The 17,413-nt window shown below is 40.2% G+C and overlaps 2 protein-coding genes across 3 annotated transcripts; one reads left to right on the top strand and one right to left on the bottom strand.

The window, feature by feature from the left end:
• The first annotated feature begins 37 nt into the window (after positions 1–37).
• Positions 38–16,187, top strand: ergic3 (ERGIC and golgi 3). Of its 2 annotated transcripts, XM_067504482.1 has the most exons (14): positions 38–234; positions 1,010–1,080; positions 2,248–2,335; positions 2,424–2,543; positions 2,712–2,808; positions 2,934–3,099; positions 3,291–3,348; positions 5,648–5,662; positions 7,118–7,149; positions 7,469–7,565; positions 12,317–12,381; positions 12,694–12,830; positions 13,021–13,076; positions 13,170–16,187. In XM_067504482.1, the coding sequence occupies exons 1-14, from the start codon at positions 147–149 to the stop codon at positions 13,247–13,249; spliced, it is 1,170 nt and encodes a 389-aa protein (XP_067360583.1). In that variant the 5' UTR covers positions 38–146; the 3' UTR covers positions 13,250–16,187. The 2 variants fall into 2 exon arrangements, with proteins under 2 accessions (XP_067360583.1, XP_067360584.1); XM_067504483.1 differs by lacking the exon at positions 5,648–5,662.
• Positions 8,121–10,037, bottom strand: romo1 (reactive oxygen species modulator 1). Its single transcript, XM_067504484.1, has 3 exons — positions 9,914–10,037; positions 8,646–8,776; positions 8,121–8,384 (listed from the first exon to the last, which is right to left on the bottom strand). The coding sequence occupies exons 2-3, from the start codon at positions 8,774–8,776 to the stop codon at positions 8,276–8,278; spliced, it is 240 nt and encodes a 79-aa protein (XP_067360585.1). The 5' UTR covers positions 9,914–10,037; the 3' UTR covers positions 8,121–8,275.
• Positions 16,188–17,413: the final 1,226 nt, after the last annotated feature.

Here is a 17,413-nt window from a genome sequence, read left to right as displayed (position 1 = left end):
AAAAAATTACGCGGCCGGCTCTGATTGGTGGAGCCGTGCCCCGTGTTCGTCCCGGAAGTGAAAGCGGCGGACTGAATGTGGGTCTTGAGTGCAGGAATCTATCGGTAATATTTTTGCGCTCGGCGGGTGGATTTCTTCTTTTTAAAATGGACACGTTAAACAAGCTGAAACAGTTTGACGCTTACCCCAAAACTCTGGAGGATTTTCGTGTGAAGACCTGGGGAGGGGCGACCGGTGAGGGGCTTTAATTTGTCAGAGAGCAGCAGCCATTCAGACCCACAGGCTGTTAGCTGTTGCGGCTAACAACAAGGCTAACTGACACATTTCTCCTTTTAATTCACAAACGTGTTAAAGAGCAAGAACAGGTTTCAGTTTTAATAATAACTTTATAATGTGGAATGTCTTTATAACCACGAGCAGCAGAGAAACAGGCTTGTTAAAATAGAGCAACATTACATGAATGCTACTGATAAAAATAAAAATATATACACACGCAGGCAATGTATTTAAAATAAACCTTTGTGATGTCATATCTCTTAATGCATTTAAGGCATATTCCCTTTTAAATTACCATACCTGCAAAATGTGCATGCATTGTAATACATGCGCTTTACATTTCATTCTGCTGGGATCTTCGAATTTTGGTTAACTTAAAGCTTGCGGAGATCACATTTCTACCAGCTTACAGACACTGGATATTTAAATAGCTAATATTAATATATTAGAGAGGTGACATTAGAAATCCATACGAAGAATATACATATATAAGTGAAAGCTTCAAACCCTAAATAATGATTGATCCACAGAAATGCATATCTGAATATCGTTATAACTTAATCATTGTTTTGCTTTTGGTGTGTCTTTCTAGATCTTCAAATGTGAGGATTTGAATTTAGTTTGAATTTTCTTGGTTAAAGTTGCCTTTTAAATTCTCACACTCAAAAGTTTAAACGAGCATTTGAAATAACTTGTGATTTGTAACATACACCCCTTCTCTGTGTCTTTGCAGTGACCATCATCAGTGGCGTCATCATGTTTATCCTGTTTATGTCGGAACTGCAGTATTATCTCACTAAAGAGGTGAGTTTAGCGATGTTATCGTTTTTTTTCGTGGTGTAGATAAACAGGATGCTACAGGGGAAATTTAATGTGATGTTCGCAGTACATGCACTTGGTAATAATCAGCGTTCTCCTATAGTCTGATTAATAAGTAACCAGGTTGTAAATGTACTGATTGCTACTCTTAGATGTGCTTGTTCCTGCTTCTCAAACGTGCTAGCGGCTTGTTGTTTTCATATATTAAAGCAAGTGGGGTTTGATTTTAGTCTAGTTCAGTGAAAATTATCATTTTCAGAAAATTATCAGAGTAATTTCAGGATCCACGTTCTGTCCTGCGTTCATTTCTTCTGAGAACGTTCAGAACTTCTTATCGAGCTTCACTTTTAGTTCTTTAAGGAGCGAGAACTTCTCGAAATGCTCTCTCATAATTAACTTGGTTTCTGCATGTGTGGACAGGCACAAATGGAAAAAAAATTAACCAAAATGAATCCACACTTATAATGATAATAATTAAAGGCTCCCTGGTGGTGACATAGTCAGGCCTCACTAGTGTTTCCAGTCAGACTGGTCGAGTCACACAATACTTACCTCAGTATGCTGAAAGTGCAAAATCAGAACACCCTGTGTTATTAATGTTTGTGAATTACAATGACATTCACATTCTTTATTTTTAAGACGTTTTAAAAATGTGATTGTTACAAGTGAGGAGGCAGACAGTAAACATGAAAAGAGAAGTGGGGGTATGAAATGAAACAAATGTAAAGACATTGTAGTTATGTGGCATACACTTTAATTGTTAAGCTACGAGGGTGCTTTCATATTTATTCCCATTAATCGTGTGTTTTTAACAAGCCTTTAAAATTAAGAAGATTATTTTTTTTTTTAATTATCATATAACAAGATTATTATAGTCTCATTAAAACTAAATGAAATGTGGCTTGAAATGTCAGTAGGAGCCAGTTGGTTTCCAGTGTTCCAGTAGGAAATTTTCTCCAAGCTGAATAGCAAAAATCCCTGTTTATCGAGGATCATCTTCATACTGGTCCTCAGAAAGTTAGTTTTCAAATTTTCACTTTGGTGCAGAAACAGGTCACCAAAGGAAGGATGCATCGTATGTTATGCAGTAGTGTCCTACATGTTTGTGCTTCGGCTGAATTAAAATTCGTCCACGCTGTTTGTTTTCCGCAGGTTCACCCTGAGCTGTACGTTGACACATCGCGAGGAGACAAACTGAAAATCAACATAGACATTATTTTCCCTCACATGCCCTGTGCCTGTAAGTAGCACTGCTGCTACCTTTGCTGGTGAAGCCATCGGAACACAGTGTTAAAAATAAATAACCTGTTGTTCTTTTCATCCCTCAGATCTCAGTATAGATGCGATGGATGTCGCCGGCGAGCAGCAGTTGGATGTTGAACATAATCTGTTCAAACAACGGTTGGATAAGGACCTCAAAACTGTCAGCCTCGAAGCAGAGAAACATGGTACGCTTTGCATTTCGAACCGTATTTGATGCTTTGACAGCTCTTGGTTGGGATTCAGACCAAACATTTTGGTATGCGAATGTTTGTGGCACAGTGCTGAAGTATTGAAAGGTATAAATCACATTTTTAAAGATCATCGTGATAATGACAGTTTTGGGTTTTGTGTAGATCTTGGTAAGGCTGACGATGGTGACGCGTTTGACCCTAGTACTTTGGACCCAAATAGATGTGAGAGTTGCTACGGAGCTGAGACAGAAGACCTCAAGTAAGACACCAACACACAAAATGACTCTGCATGAAGACTTTTTCTCTATGTACTTTTGTCTTTTGTCTCCATAATCCTGTTTTAACTTGCTCCGCTTCTACATTCTACTGTGCGTGCGTGTGCAGATGCTGTAATACCTGTGATGATGTTCGCGAGGCGTACCGGCGGCGAGGCTGGGCCTTCAAGAGCGCGGATACCATTGAGCAATGCAAGAGGGAGGGATTCACGCAGAGGATGCAGGAGCAGAAGAATGAAGGCTGTCAAGTGTACGGCTTCCTGGAAGTTAACAAGGTATTCTAGACTTTTCTGGCGTCAGCCTTGTTTCTGCTAGGAGGACACCCAGATCCAATGCTACATTAAAAATAAAACGCATCTCAGCTGTTTACATGGTAAAATTCTTTCCTGGTTTGTGACATTGTTGCATCTGGCTGATATCAGCTGGGCTTATTATTATTTACCCATTTGTCTTCTTTGTGGTTTAGGTGGCAGGAAATTTCCACTTCGCTCCTGGAAAAAGTTTCCAGCAGTCTCACGTCCACGGTAAGCTGGTAACCTACTCTGTTCATCTGCCCAGACATCACCACCTAAAGGTTTCTGAACACCCCGGGACTGTGCTGACCAGTCCGTATCCACTTGGTATCACTGTAGCTTAGCTGTGTATTTAGCTTAAGTGCAGTTCAGTAATGCGTAGCATTTATACAGAAGCAATGTTTTAATGCACAGCTATAAATCTGACTCAATATTTAAAACCTTTTTTCTCATGAAAATATGCCTCAGGTCACTTTTACTTTTTTCGAAACAAAATGACTGTAAACGCATAGCTTTACTCCGAAATACTATAATAAAGGGGGTTCAGAAACTTTGACTTGTATATATGTTTATTAGTGTCCGTCCGTCCATCCAGCCATCAGCTCTCACTACCCATTAACAAACCATTTAAACATCACAACTCAGGGCTGCACAGGACAGTTTGGGATTTTGTGTTATTTGAAGCAACATTTAAGTGTAGTGTTGGCTTCAGAAAAATACAGTTGAATCCATATTTAAATACTCTCACTAATATATCAGGACACACATAGTTTAAACCATGCACATCAGTGTTCTGCAGGATATAGTTGGACGAGTTGAAACGATCCTGCACTTGTTCACCTTGTTATACACATTCTCACACCCGCTGTTAAAAACCGACTGAGTAGTAGAAATGTGGGCGTGACAAAAAGGAGCTGATGCTGGAGTTCAAGTCTGAAAAGCTGCATCTCACAGTCTTCATCAGAGTGAACTTACACTTAAAATGGATGCACATGTTTGTCTTGCCTCACTGCGAAGATGAGTGGACGCCATTCATGTCATTTTCATTCCGTGTAGACGGGCTTGGCTGCCACTATTTTCCTAAAGATGGTGCCAGTGTTTCCTGACTTATAGATTCAATCTTTGTGTTCGTAATGGCAACATAACGTAGGCCGTGATGGGGCTCTAGCACCCGTCATAGTGTAGAAATCTCCACCATTTGTCTGCCTTTTGTGTTACTTTGTTCCAGTGCTGCTGCTGACCTTTGCCCTGCCATCAATGTGTGTCAGCGTTTGTCATGCTGCTAAAACCTTCCTCCATCCAAACATTAAATCAGAGCAGGATATTAACAGCAACTGGCTAATAAACAGGAAGCATCCCACTGATTGTAACCTAACCCAAACTGTACATTGCTAATGAAAATCAAGACCATAGCCAATGAGTCTGCAGACATCCAAGCATAATTTGAATACGTAACACTGTTGCTGTTAGTTTCCTACCCTGAAAGCAACATCAACCTTCTCTGACCTCTGGCTGTGTGATGTGAGACGTCTTTGAATCAGTCTGGTTGGATGTTACTGTCTCACTTTTTGGAAGCAGTGTCTCACATCCTGTGAGTGACTGTAGATGAGGCTGTGGCTAACGTTCATTGTTCCCAGATATTCAGTGTGGACTGACCTTTGCTTCTTTCTGTATTAGGATGAGCCATTAGCACTACACTAAGCAACTGGCTAATCTTCATGCCAGACATTTGATCACATATAACAATGCATGAGGAAGTTACATTTTCTTTTTCCAAATAATCATAAATCATAAATCCAAAAAAAGACACATCTTACATATTCAAGTTTTTTTCCGCTTCCTCCAGTTGTTATTCTACACACAGCCTAACTAAAGGTCCTGTGGATTTTGAACTGTTGTTTTTTTTCTGAATGTTGCACAGATCTATAACATGTGCTGCTGCTTTTATGCAAAACAATTTTTTGTACCGTGCTAGTTTGTCACTTAAGGTAATATTAATCTTTGTTTTCATAATTATGTTAACCAAAAAACAGAAAAGTCATTATGCACGACAGTCCTCTATCCAGTGCAGACTGTCCTGCATGTTTACATTCACTCGGCAAGTTTTAGGGCAGCATTCAACCAAAGCACAAGACAATAATCATAATCAATAATAAGCGGTGACAGAAATTAAGGACACACTTGCCCTCCCCATTTTCCGCACAATATTCTTACTGTTTTAGTTTATGCACATACACAAAAGTTGTCTCTTGTACGTGTTCAGTTGGTAGATCAGCTACAAGTGTTTACTTTATGCTGATACTCTGATTCCCATGATTACAGTCTTTTACCAACGATTCAAACACTGAGTAAGTTTAAACAGTAGTGCCGTGCAGTGCCCTCACCCACCATTGTTCAGGTCTTAGAATGATTATTTTTTGAAATGCAGAGTTTACAGACATTTAAAGCCACGACTAGCACACACTTAAACACAACATGCTTTGTTGTCTACCTGCATCGTTGTAGTGACTCTTCTCTCTTCTTTCTGCAGTGCACGCTGTGGAAAGTAAGTTCATCTTTCTTTGCAGATTGTTTTTAATACAGACATCATTTATCAAAGTTCTCTTAAGTTTGTGTGTGTGTGTAATTAAAATGATCTAAGTGGGTCCTTTTCCCAGCAGAAGCGGATCAGAATTGTTTAAAAATGCACATGGTTCTAATCTGTTCAACTGCCTGTTTTTTTTTTTAAGAGGATGTAGTTTGTTTTTTTTCCAGTTCTTTGTTGGCTACTGGTATTTCAAGTTTTACTAAATTACCACCTACTAGCTTTGAGCTTACAAGTGTATCAGAGCTTTTCTAAAGTTATATAGATGAAATCCTAACAGCCAGTTGCACGTGCAGCTGAACACACCCTATTAGAAGACTGTTGGCTGGAAGCTCCAGCAAAAACTAGCACGTGGGGCTTGAGTCGGGGTTGTTTTGTCATTTATATTTTCCATGTTAAAAAAGAAACTGTGCATATTGTGCATGTTACATATTATCCATGTTATCATACTACACGTTACAGTAGTGAATGTACCAGAATAGTGTTTATACGAAGAAATGCACATTATTCAGGAACAATTTAGATCTTTTCCCTCATTGTGTGATAGTTAATTATTTAAATTAATTACTTTGAAATGATCATAGGCAGCGGGCACAAATTTCGGGCATTTTTTAGACAAGTTATTGCGGAAATAAAAACCCTATTTGCAGCCCTATAATCAAACATTACCACGGGATCATCTTTTCTCATTTAGCAAATGTGCTGCCCACATCTCCTCACCGTGTTGCTTTTGTGGACACCTGCCTCCATGTGATGGCGTCAACTTTGCGACTTTACTCCTCATTATTACAGAGTGGAAGTCTTCTCCCGATCACACAGAAAACCTAAATTTGTGTCGCTCTAAGAAACAGTTACTGGGTGTTCACAGTGACTTCAAATGGATCGAGATCAATGCGGTTGTTAAATGGTCCAGCTGAAATCTCTCTAACAAAACTATGGACGTGCTCTTACCGTATATTTAAACAGCATTCTGTCCTACGGCTGCAACATCTAAAATCATGTTAGACACCAAATCTGAACTTTTAATTTTGATTTACAGAATTAACTTTATGTTGTTTCCTAACTGCAGTGATTATTTTGGCAGTACAACAGTTTCTGTAATACCGAATACACTGGTATAGTATTTTCATAGAACTACGAGCAAACCGTAGAACGTAAAGAACAAAGAACGTTCAGAGAAGCTACTAACTCTGACATGAACATGAGTGACTGTGAGCTTCAGCTTTATTTACTGCCTTTCATCTGTGAACAATCAGACTTGACCACGACATTTGTATCACTGGGGCAGTAATCAGTCAGACTGACTAATGACATTTCTGACAGACCTGTAGATACATTCACATATTTTTTTCTTTACTGTTCATGTATTTGAAAGTTTTGTGATTAACAAGTTCAAAAAAATGTGTTTATTTGCAGTACATGACCTCCAGAGTTTTGGCTTGGACAATGTAAGTAATTTAGCTGATTTTTTTTATTTTCTGTATAGGTTATTATTCAACTGCACAACTTTCTCATTTTTATTTTTCTGTGCATATTTGCATTTGTTAGTGTCAGATTGTATAATCAAATGAACATGGAAAATCATCACCCACAACTTAACCGTCAGACATGTATTAATATAAAATATTAAAATTGACATGTATTTTTCCTCTTTTGACATTACAGTCCTGATGCTATGATCTTTCATAAAGAGATTTTCTACAGAATATGATTCTTGCCAATCACACGAAGGCAGTGTCAATATGTAACCTTTGTGTTTTCTTGCAGATAAATATGACCCATCTGATAACACACCTGTCATTTGGTAAAGATTATCCTGGCATCGTAAACCCTCTGGATGGGACAGATGTCAGAGCACCACAGGGTCAGTGATTTTATGGTTTTACTGTTCTGATATGATTCTGGCAAGAAAAACACCGCAAGCAGCAAGTTATTGCCAACGATTGGTGCTCAATTCCTAATTTAACTTCTTGGGTTAGAAATCCCCATTAAAATCAGTAATTTGTATGATGCAAGTTTCTTAATCACCCAAAAATTATGACCATGTTAGAGAGGGGCAGCGCACATCTATGGGCTTTTTTCTGGTATACTCTATGTAATCCCCCCCCCCCAAAAAAAAGCCAGCCTGACTGTGCCTTTACATTTTGCTGGCAGGCCTTCAGCATACGAGTTTCTTTTTATATAAAGTGGAATATGAAGGAGAGAAACTCTCCCTGCCAGTTACTACACTCTTTCAACATCTGGAACATCTGAAAAGATCATCTTGGATAGTTTGAATTGATGTACAATTAGTCACACTGCTGGAAAAAAAAGTGTCGTGTCTGCAGGTGAAATTCCCCTTCAAAATAAAACCAGCTGTTCTAGGTCTGTCACTCTGAGCAGGACTTGGGCAGCACCACATAGTACATCCACTCTAAAACCCATTTGACAAATCTGAACTTTTATTGACAAAACTAGGCTGCAGCTTCAGAATGTGACAGCATCGAGTGGATTGAGAGCTGAGGTTGTAAATATTGGAGAAGTCCCATAGTTGTAGAATTTCAGTGAGGTGGAACAGTTTGTCCCCCGTAGTCCTCAGCATCGAATGCCCATACCAATGGCCATAAAGGTACCAAATGTCCCCCCGCTTTGCATCATGGTCTTCCCTACGCCTCCCATGAGCTCCCTGCCACGCATGCCAACCCTGGAGACACGAGAGACAATTACAGTTTTAAATCTAATTGACACCAGGCAGACAATTATCAAGGTGAAAACAAATGTTTGTCTGTTGAGGTTTACAGTGGCTGCAAGTATTAAAGATGCAATAGCATGGTGCAGATTAAATGCTTTGTCCTGTGGATTATAGGCCATTTTTAAGTTGAATGTTTGAAGACCAGTCTACTTATTTAGTCACATCACGTGTGCTGTTTCCCTAAAAACTACAAAAGCTTGAGTGCACATTTACCTGAGACAGGAAAAAGTGCCAAACATGGCGCCAGCAGCCATTCCTACCGCAAACCCCATCATAAAGCCCATTTTGACGCGGTCAAAACAGCTGGGCTGGGTCTGGCCATACGGACCTACAGCCACTGGCATCTGGAGAGTACAGAGAAAGACGGGACACGTGAGGATTCTGTGACACACAAATAACCAGATGGGCAACGTCTTTAACAGATGACACCCTGAATAAGTGGCTTTGTTCACATCCACCTAATAACTTGACAACCAAGACATGTAATGTTGAAGTGCCATAATATGTTCATACCGAAGCTTTTTCACTAGATAAGTTCAGGGGGAATCAATGTTGCTTGAGGAGACTTGTGCATTACGACTTCTGAAAAGCCAAATTGAAATTTTAACTCGCCAGTGGCATAAATATAATTTTTACAAAAACAAAAAAACAAAACCCAGGAAGAAGCTGAAGCTTGAACCTTTTTTAATGGAAATTACTCTTGATCAATTGGTAAATTGATCAAACTAGTCAAAGCGTTTACCTGATGATTGAATCAACAGGTAATCAACCAGTTGTTGCACCTTTGCACTTGTCATGAATGGATCTTTTCCTAAAGTCCTTTCGGTGTAATTGATGGAGACAAAATGTAGTTATTGTAATGTATCGACAGACAACACACAATTTAAATAATGACTGTAGCTTGTAGAGCTAGAATGAGTCGATTTAAAATAAATAAATTGGCATTTTTTTAATGTAAAAATGGTTTATTAATAATGTGGAGGACTTGAAGCGTTTAGAATCGACTGCTTGAAATTAAAATCTGTATGACTTTCATCAAAACGACCTTCGCCATTCAGCGGCCGCGGCCCAGTAAGTTACGTAATTTCTAACCGGAGTCATTCAAGTTGTTAACGTTGCCCAAACTAAACACATGTGGTTTAGTTGGTAAGTTGCTGGTTAGGACCATGTTGCCCAGCTAGATCTGTCTGGATGGGATTCGCCCAAGTAGCTTAGCTTAGTTAATCAGTGTAAACAGGATGGTGCGTCAGCATCTTCTGCTAAAGTTTGCGGTTACTCGACTGCCATAATCAGAGACGTTGTTGCGGATTCCTGTTGCCTTCCTCGTTAGATCCTGGTTCTGTTCCACCTTGTCGTTAGCTAAGCTAGCTCAGTATGCTAACGTCACCCGTGGCCTTGACAGACGAACGCCACGCGTTTCCACCGACAACCTGTTTCCGTCCTCAACACGTCCTCTACCAGGTGTCTCACAAAGACCTTACCTCGAAATACGTGCTCGGTGCGGCGGTTGTCTTGTTGCTAGCGGGGCTTTTGTCGTCCGTTTGAGAGCGGCTACGTTTTTCTAGCAGACCTCCATAACCGGAAACAGGAAGGACAAAGGTATAGAAGGATCCTGGAGGTTAAAACAAACAGCGCCACCCTGTGGTTTATTTTTTTTGTCGGAATTATTATGATTTTTATGTACGTTTTCCAATCAGGTTTCACGAGTTCTGGCCATGGAAAGCTTTGTTATGCCATATTATAGTAATGAATATTATATATAATAATAATAAGTAAAAATCTTCAATTAACAAATTAAAACAACAAATTATGAACATTAAATTATCATGTGTAAAGATCATTGTCTTGTATTTCCACTTATCATAATGACAATTTATGTGTCAATCAATAATATCTAGTAAGAAAAAAAAATGGTCGGTAAGCAGCCACTCTACCAACTGTGCTAGTATGTTATTTGAAGACTTTTGATTTTTATTCACTGTGATGTTTCCTTTACTGTCATCTGATCAAAATCTTATTCTATGTAGAAAAGCGAACAGGTGTCACCGTCCCTTTTAACACGTAAAGCAAAAACCTGGTGTTCGTATGTCAAATTATTTCCTTATTATTTTCATAGTTGCCCGGGGTGTTATTTACAGAATGTGGTTCAATGGGTAGAGCATCAGGTTGGGATGCAGAGGGGCCATGGGATTGAATCCCACCCCAACAGGTGTGGCCCCGCCCATCCACCAAGTGCCATTTTGGTGTCGGCCCCGAGCCAGGAAGGGCAAAAACTCAGGCCAAATCAGTGTGAGGGACACGTTCTGCTGGGGCGACTCCTGAAGGGACACAAGCTGAAAGCCGTGAATCTTTGGTTTTCAAACGCTTCCGAACATTTTTATGTTCTCCTTTTTCTTTGGGCTGTTCCCTTTCAGGGGTCACCACAGCGACTCATGCACCTCCATCTACCCCTGTCCTCTTCTTCCTCTTCTCACACCAACTAACTTCATGTCCTCTCTCACTACATCCATAAATCTCCTCTTTGCTCTTCCTCTACACGTCCTCCCTGGCAGCTCCAACCTCAGCATCCTTCTACCAACATATTCACAGTTTCTCCTCTGAACATGTCCAAACCACCTCAGTCTGGCCTCTCTGACTTTATCTCCAAAATATCTTACATGAGCTGTCCTTCTGATGTCCTCATTCCTGATCCTGTCCATCCTCGTCTCTCCCAAAGAGAACCTCAACATCTTAAGCTCTGCTACCTCCAGCTCTGCCTCCTGTCTTTTCTTCAGTGCCACTGTCTCTAAGCCAAACAACATCTCTGGTCTCACCACCGTCTTGAAAACCTTTCATTCTCGCTGATACTCTTTTATCACACAACACACCTGACACTTTTCTCCACCCGTTCCAACCTGCTTGCACTTCCCCTCTTTCCCACACTCTTCGTTGCTCTGAAGTGCAGAGGTGGTCTTACTCGAATCGGACAAATCTGACACTCCATCAAAAACTTTCAGTCCAGAGATCGTTGTTTTATGAACATTGAACATTTATTGTACTTGCTTCTCAACATGATGGGTCAATTGGACATACAAGTTTAAGTTTAACTCACTTGCAAGTTCACAAAAAGCTTCATCAAACAAGTTTCTCAGAGTATGGCTGAACTCACTGGTCAACTCGGTAAGAAACCGTGTGGTTCTACAGCTACACGCTGAACCTTTTTCTTCTACCTTGTTGGGGTCCACACCACCTTGTAGCCAGTTCCTCTTCCCCCAGCTACCATGTCACATCAGGACCCTTCAGAAGCTGAGCTGAGCTCTCTTGCCACAAACCCTATGCACTGCATTGTTCCCTTGACAAACACACAACAAACTTAAAAGGAGAACTACAAAGGCAAACTATCAAAGCCATATGACGTCACCAATGACATCATCAGTATCAAGAAACATAACACAACACACATTACAGTCCAGTTCTCTACCTTCACCTACATTTTTACGTTAAATCAAGAAATGAATACATTTAACTCTTTTATATTATATATGTATTTTTGTCATTATTCTGTTTTTTGATATTTCTTTAATTGACCCTGAGCTTTGGTTGGTTTATTGTTCAGTACATGTATTTCATAAAATTACTTGCAGTGTAGGTGGATTTAAAATCAATACTTTGTACCTTAACCGTACTGACATCTCTGTAGGGACAGTGCTGTCAGTTTTGTAGCAGTTTTATTTGATTTAGTGGGTTAAGTAGCGCCGCCCTGTGGTTTAATAAGGAGCTCACACGTTCTCTGGGTGGGTTCAAATGAATAAGCTGTAAAACCTTTGAAGACAAACCACTAGTGATCTGTTTTATGGTTGTAGATTTATTTTAGTTTAACAACGTTTTCCCTTTTCTCCACACAGCGTCAATGATGTACCAGTATTTTGTGAAAATCGTTCCTACCATCTATGTGAAAACTGATGGAGAAGTGAGTCCAACATTTTGTTCATATCTTTAGCTCAGATCCGGATTTTGTGAATTTCCCATTGGGATGAATAAATTATCCATCTATCTATCTATATATGTATCTATCTATCTATCTATCCATCCTTTGAGGTGCAGACATTGACGTGACAAATTGGTAATAGTCCTCTATGATTGGTACTTTTTAAAATATTTAATGAGACATGAGACAGACTTTTGAATCTGTTTTTCTATTTACCTTGCTTTGTTGTTTTTATCATATAGCATTAATTATGTATCTGCTGAAACGTGCTTTGCTTTCATTTTGTCGTCGCAGGTTGTAAAAACCAACCAGTTCTCAGTCACCAGACATGAGAAAGTAGCCAACGGGCTAATAGGAGACCAGGGACTGCCGGGCGTATTCATTTTATACGAGCTGTCACCCATGATGGTTAAATTAACAGAGAAGCACAGGTAGGAGATGCTGAAAGACCCACACACTTAAAACCTTTACATTTAGTCATTTAGCAGACGCTTTTATCCAAAGCGACTTACAAGTGAAAAGCTGTTAAATACAGTACAAAATGCTGTTTGTCAGTTTCAGAGCAAATTCAAATACTGTTTAACAAAAAAGATTTACTCTCTGTCTTTCTTTCTCTCTCAGATCATTCACACACTTCCTAACTGGAGTCTGTGCCATTATTGGAGGTGTATTTACAGGCGAGTGACTTCACGTGAACGACTAATTTGACCGTGTGTTACCTGAGACTAAAACCAGCGTCTAAGTGTTTCCTGTTTGCTTAAATCCTGCAGTGGCCGGTCTGATCGACTCGCTCATCTACCACTCAGCTCGCGTCATCCAGAAGAAGATAGAGCTGGGTAAGGCGTCCTAACAGTCCCCTCCGTCCTCCGCCACCGGCCTCCATGGTGCAACACAGATCGAGACACGGACACCGAGACAGGAAATTGAGACGACGAGGGACAGACAGGCAGCGGAGGAGGTTTGGAAACAAGAGCAAACAGTTTGTTTCCTCCCTCTCTATGTCTTCGTGTGCGAGAATCACAGAGAGAGACACAGAGGTTCTACATCGGTCACGTTTTAAATACCTCTCTCCTCCTTCTGGAAAAGCAGTGGAGAGGATTTTATTTCTCTTCTCCAGTGTTGAATTCAGTGCCAACAGGACCGAGTCAGAACCCAACTTCAACAAGAGACTTTCTGAGATGAAACTGGAACAGAGAGGACACATCGCCGATTCAGACTCCGCCATCAGAAGCTTCATCATGAATGAAGGTGAAGTTCCCTCCCTCCACACGTCCTGGCTGAGCATCATTCGGCGCCCAGATCACCACGCTGAGTTAGATCTGTGGTGGAGCTCGTCTTCTATAGGAGCGAGGACGGAAGGCCAGGAGACCTTTTGGTTTGTTTATTTTTAAAGGAATATGTCACCCAAGATATTTTTAGTCAGTTACTTACATCCTGTAACCTGAATAAATTGATGAAAACAATTTTTTTATTGTTTTTAAATCATTAAAGTCTCACTAGATTTTTATTTTTTATTTTTATTTTTTATTACATTCACAAATAAGCCCTTTTGTGATCTTAAGAAATGTATGTTGACATCACAAAATAACAGTTTTGGTTGTAAGTGTGGTGACATTTTGTATTTTTCTTCCTGTCCAACAATCCTGTGAGAAGGCCAACTATGCTCTGAGCCCATCTATGAGTATTTTCTGTGTACAGAGCTGCACAAACACAATGCAGAGCTGGGCGACAACTTCCTTCATGACCACGAATACACACACACTGTAATGCTGCTGGAATTAATCCGCCACAGAAAATAGTCCCTCACAAATGCACAATTTATTCCTGTTGGAGCAATGTTGGCTTAACGCATGTTTTTGAAGCTGCTGTTTTTGGACATGAAGTAGCCCAGTTTATAAAGGAAGCTATATGTCTGTTTGTATTTAAAGCCTAAATTCATCAGTATTCCGGTGGTTTTTCATGGGACTTGTGAACAGTAACATACAGAATGTTGCCAGAGGTGCAGTGTAAGTACTCGTCACAAGTTTATTTGGTACTTAGCAAGCCGAAATGCTGCCACTGCTGATCAACGCATCGATAACAAAGCATAAATTCTTCTTTTTCCCCCCAAAAAATGTTGCATACTGTAGCTTTACATATAAAAACATTCAGCTTATTCAATAATCAAGTACTCTGGAAGTCAAGTTCTTAAAGAGCCTGTAAATCTGTTAATGTTTGACCTCCCTTGGATTTTTATCTGATGGCCCAGGTTTGTAGACAGATGAGAGCAGGATGGACGTTAGTGCATTTCTGTGTGTTTCATTTAGTTCTCAACTCTGTGTCTCCTGATAATCAGGCTTCCAGAGTTGCTAGTCACAGCCTGAAAAGTAACTTTTTAGCTGGACGCAGACTTTCTGGTCAAACTGGTCTGCTGTCTAAAATCCACTGTTTGCTTGACCAGCAGGGGAGTTTTTTTGGGGGGGGGGGGGTTTGTTTGTTTTTTTGGGAAAAAAGATGCATTGGCAGCATTTTAGATGTGTAGAACCAGGTTCATTGTTGCCCTTATGGAGGATGCCAGAGTCATACATTACAAATCCATTAGTGGCTTTAAGTTAAGTGACATTTTAGCACAGATTAAATGACATAACCAGAGGCCGTGCGACTGGAAGTCCTGCACAGTGATCAGAGCCGTATATACTTAAGAAGCCAGATTCCCTCAGTGAACAGTCCGTTTTGTTTAGTATTTTAAGTGGCAGCTGTGGAAAAACCAACAAGCTCCAGCCAGTTTGCATCGTGTGGTTTAGTTTCCTTTGTCCTCCACTTTTAACCTCAGCTAAGTTCAACTTTGGCTTCAGATTCGTTTGTTTCAGTGGAAACTGAATCGGGTGAAAACACCCTAAAGTTTTAAAATACGTGAAGATCAAGTTCTTTCAGTGTGATCATGCAACGATTGGGACGTGAGATTTCCTCGGTTGTTTTTGCATTCGGGAGTGTAGACGCACATCAATCACTGCCTCCTCGGAGGAAGAAAGGAAATAACAAAAAGATGTGTGAATCCAACGACCATTTGCAGCACTGAACTGTATCAATGTTAAAAACTCACTTGGATTAAATGGATGGGACTGTTTTTGGACGAAGGGCAAAGGGCTTCTTCTATCTTCTATCTCCTTTCTTTAATTCTGTGGAATAATTAAACACTTGTTTGTTGTTTTTTTATTTGGCCTATGGGAGTTAGTTATATGCTATTAAACTCCTGTTTAAGGAGAACGGGATTCGAACATGCGCAGTCCAGCTTTCTGTTGACTCACGTGTTCGCACACAGTGTCATCTTTGCCGGAAGAAGTTCTCCCACTAATCACATATTGAGTCGTTAGTTAAAAAATGGGACAGACAACTTGGTCACGCGATGGCAGATGTGACTGATATCACGGTGAAAACGTGTGGATTCAGTGTGAATCTGTGGCTGAGATTGAGGCTCGTAACTGTGTCAGGCTAAAATCAACGTGTGGCTGTAAAGAGACACATTGCCGATGATGATAAAGGTCAATATTTCTTCTCTCTCTGTGTTTAAAAAGCTTCTGAAGTCTGATTGATGCAGATTGATCCTGATGAATCTGTTGTTGCACCTTTTAACATCAAAATCAGAGGCAGGGGTTTTGTGTGTGTGTGTGTGTGTGTGTGTGTGTGTGTGAGTGAGTGAGTGCATAGGTGTGTGTGTGTGGGTCAGCGTAAGAGCGAAATGTATTTATATTTTGATTGTCCTCAAACAGTTTTTAAAATGACATAAAATAAATGTTAAATCCACCAGCGTCAGCTGTCTGCATTCTCTTTAATTTGTTCCTATCGTTTACATTAATCATAGATTATTATGAATTTCATCTTACATTAAACCAGTGGGAGTTTCAATTTTTCAATTTTACACCCCAGTTTGTTAGTGAGATAAAAATTGCTGGAGCTGTAACAGTTGTGATCGGAAGGTCACAGGGTGTCGAGGAGCAAATTGCATAGTGCACAACATGTCACCTTGTTATTATGTGAAATGAATTAAATATTATAATACTGACCAATTGGTTTTTATGCTGATATGAGGAACCTTGATTTACCTTTGTGTATCCAAACAGTGGGTGTTTGAAATTTCCCACGACCAGGTCACTCAGAAGTCTGAGTTATTTCCCTAATTAGGAAAAGTTACATCTGCCTGCCACTGGATGGCAACTGTGTACTGTACAGACTGTAACCCCACTGTCCTCACACACACACACACACACACACACACACACACACACACACAGAAATGAAACATCTGAATGAAATTACAGCTGGTTTGAGTTACACACACACTTCCTGTGTGTGTGTGTGTGTGTGTGTGTGTGTGTTATGTGGAGTAGTCCAGCACTGCTGTCCACAGAGAATAGGTTGATGCTGGAAACCTAATTAACTGTCAATGGCGTAGTACATTCTGTGTGTGTGTGTGTGTGTGTGTGTGTGTGTGTGTGTGTGTTATATTAGAGTCATCACATGGTTTTTCGACTCCTCACAGGAGCAGAAAGGCGTCATCCGGCTCACGCAGGACTTTTCTTATTGGCTGGGTTTCGACCCTTCGCATGCCGACATGGCCATCGGAGATTTCGAACAGTGACACACTCATATTTGCCTCGTGTGTTTGCCCCCTGCGAGCCGTCCCGTCCACCAGTTTTGCCAGCGAGTAAAATATTCCCCAAATCCTGCGATCCTGCAGATTTTTAGCAGAACATTAAGTCACTGGCCCAGAAAACAACAAGGCGTTTTGGTGCAGATCCCAGACTTTTGTGAAATAGGAAAATTTCCTTTTCTTTTTTTTTTTCCACTTGAAAATAAACGTCATCATTTTCACATCTTCTAAATCATCCACATTGAAGATTTTACAGGACAGTGCAGCTTTGATGGAGGTTCAATTCAATTTTCCGTCATTGTTCATCATCTGATGCAAATATTAATTTGATAAATGTCTGGCTGATGGAGTTATTAGATCTCAGGTTTCTTTGACATTTAAGAA

Source organism: Channa argus, chromosome 5 (assembly GCF_033026475.1).
Source record: "Channa argus isolate prfri chromosome 5, Channa argus male v1.0, whole genome shotgun sequence".
NCBI lineage: Eukaryota > Metazoa > Chordata > Actinopteri > Anabantiformes > Channidae > Channa > Channa argus.
Note: the sequence above shows the minus strand (reverse complement) of the source record. Positions and strands in the feature narration are given on the sequence as shown.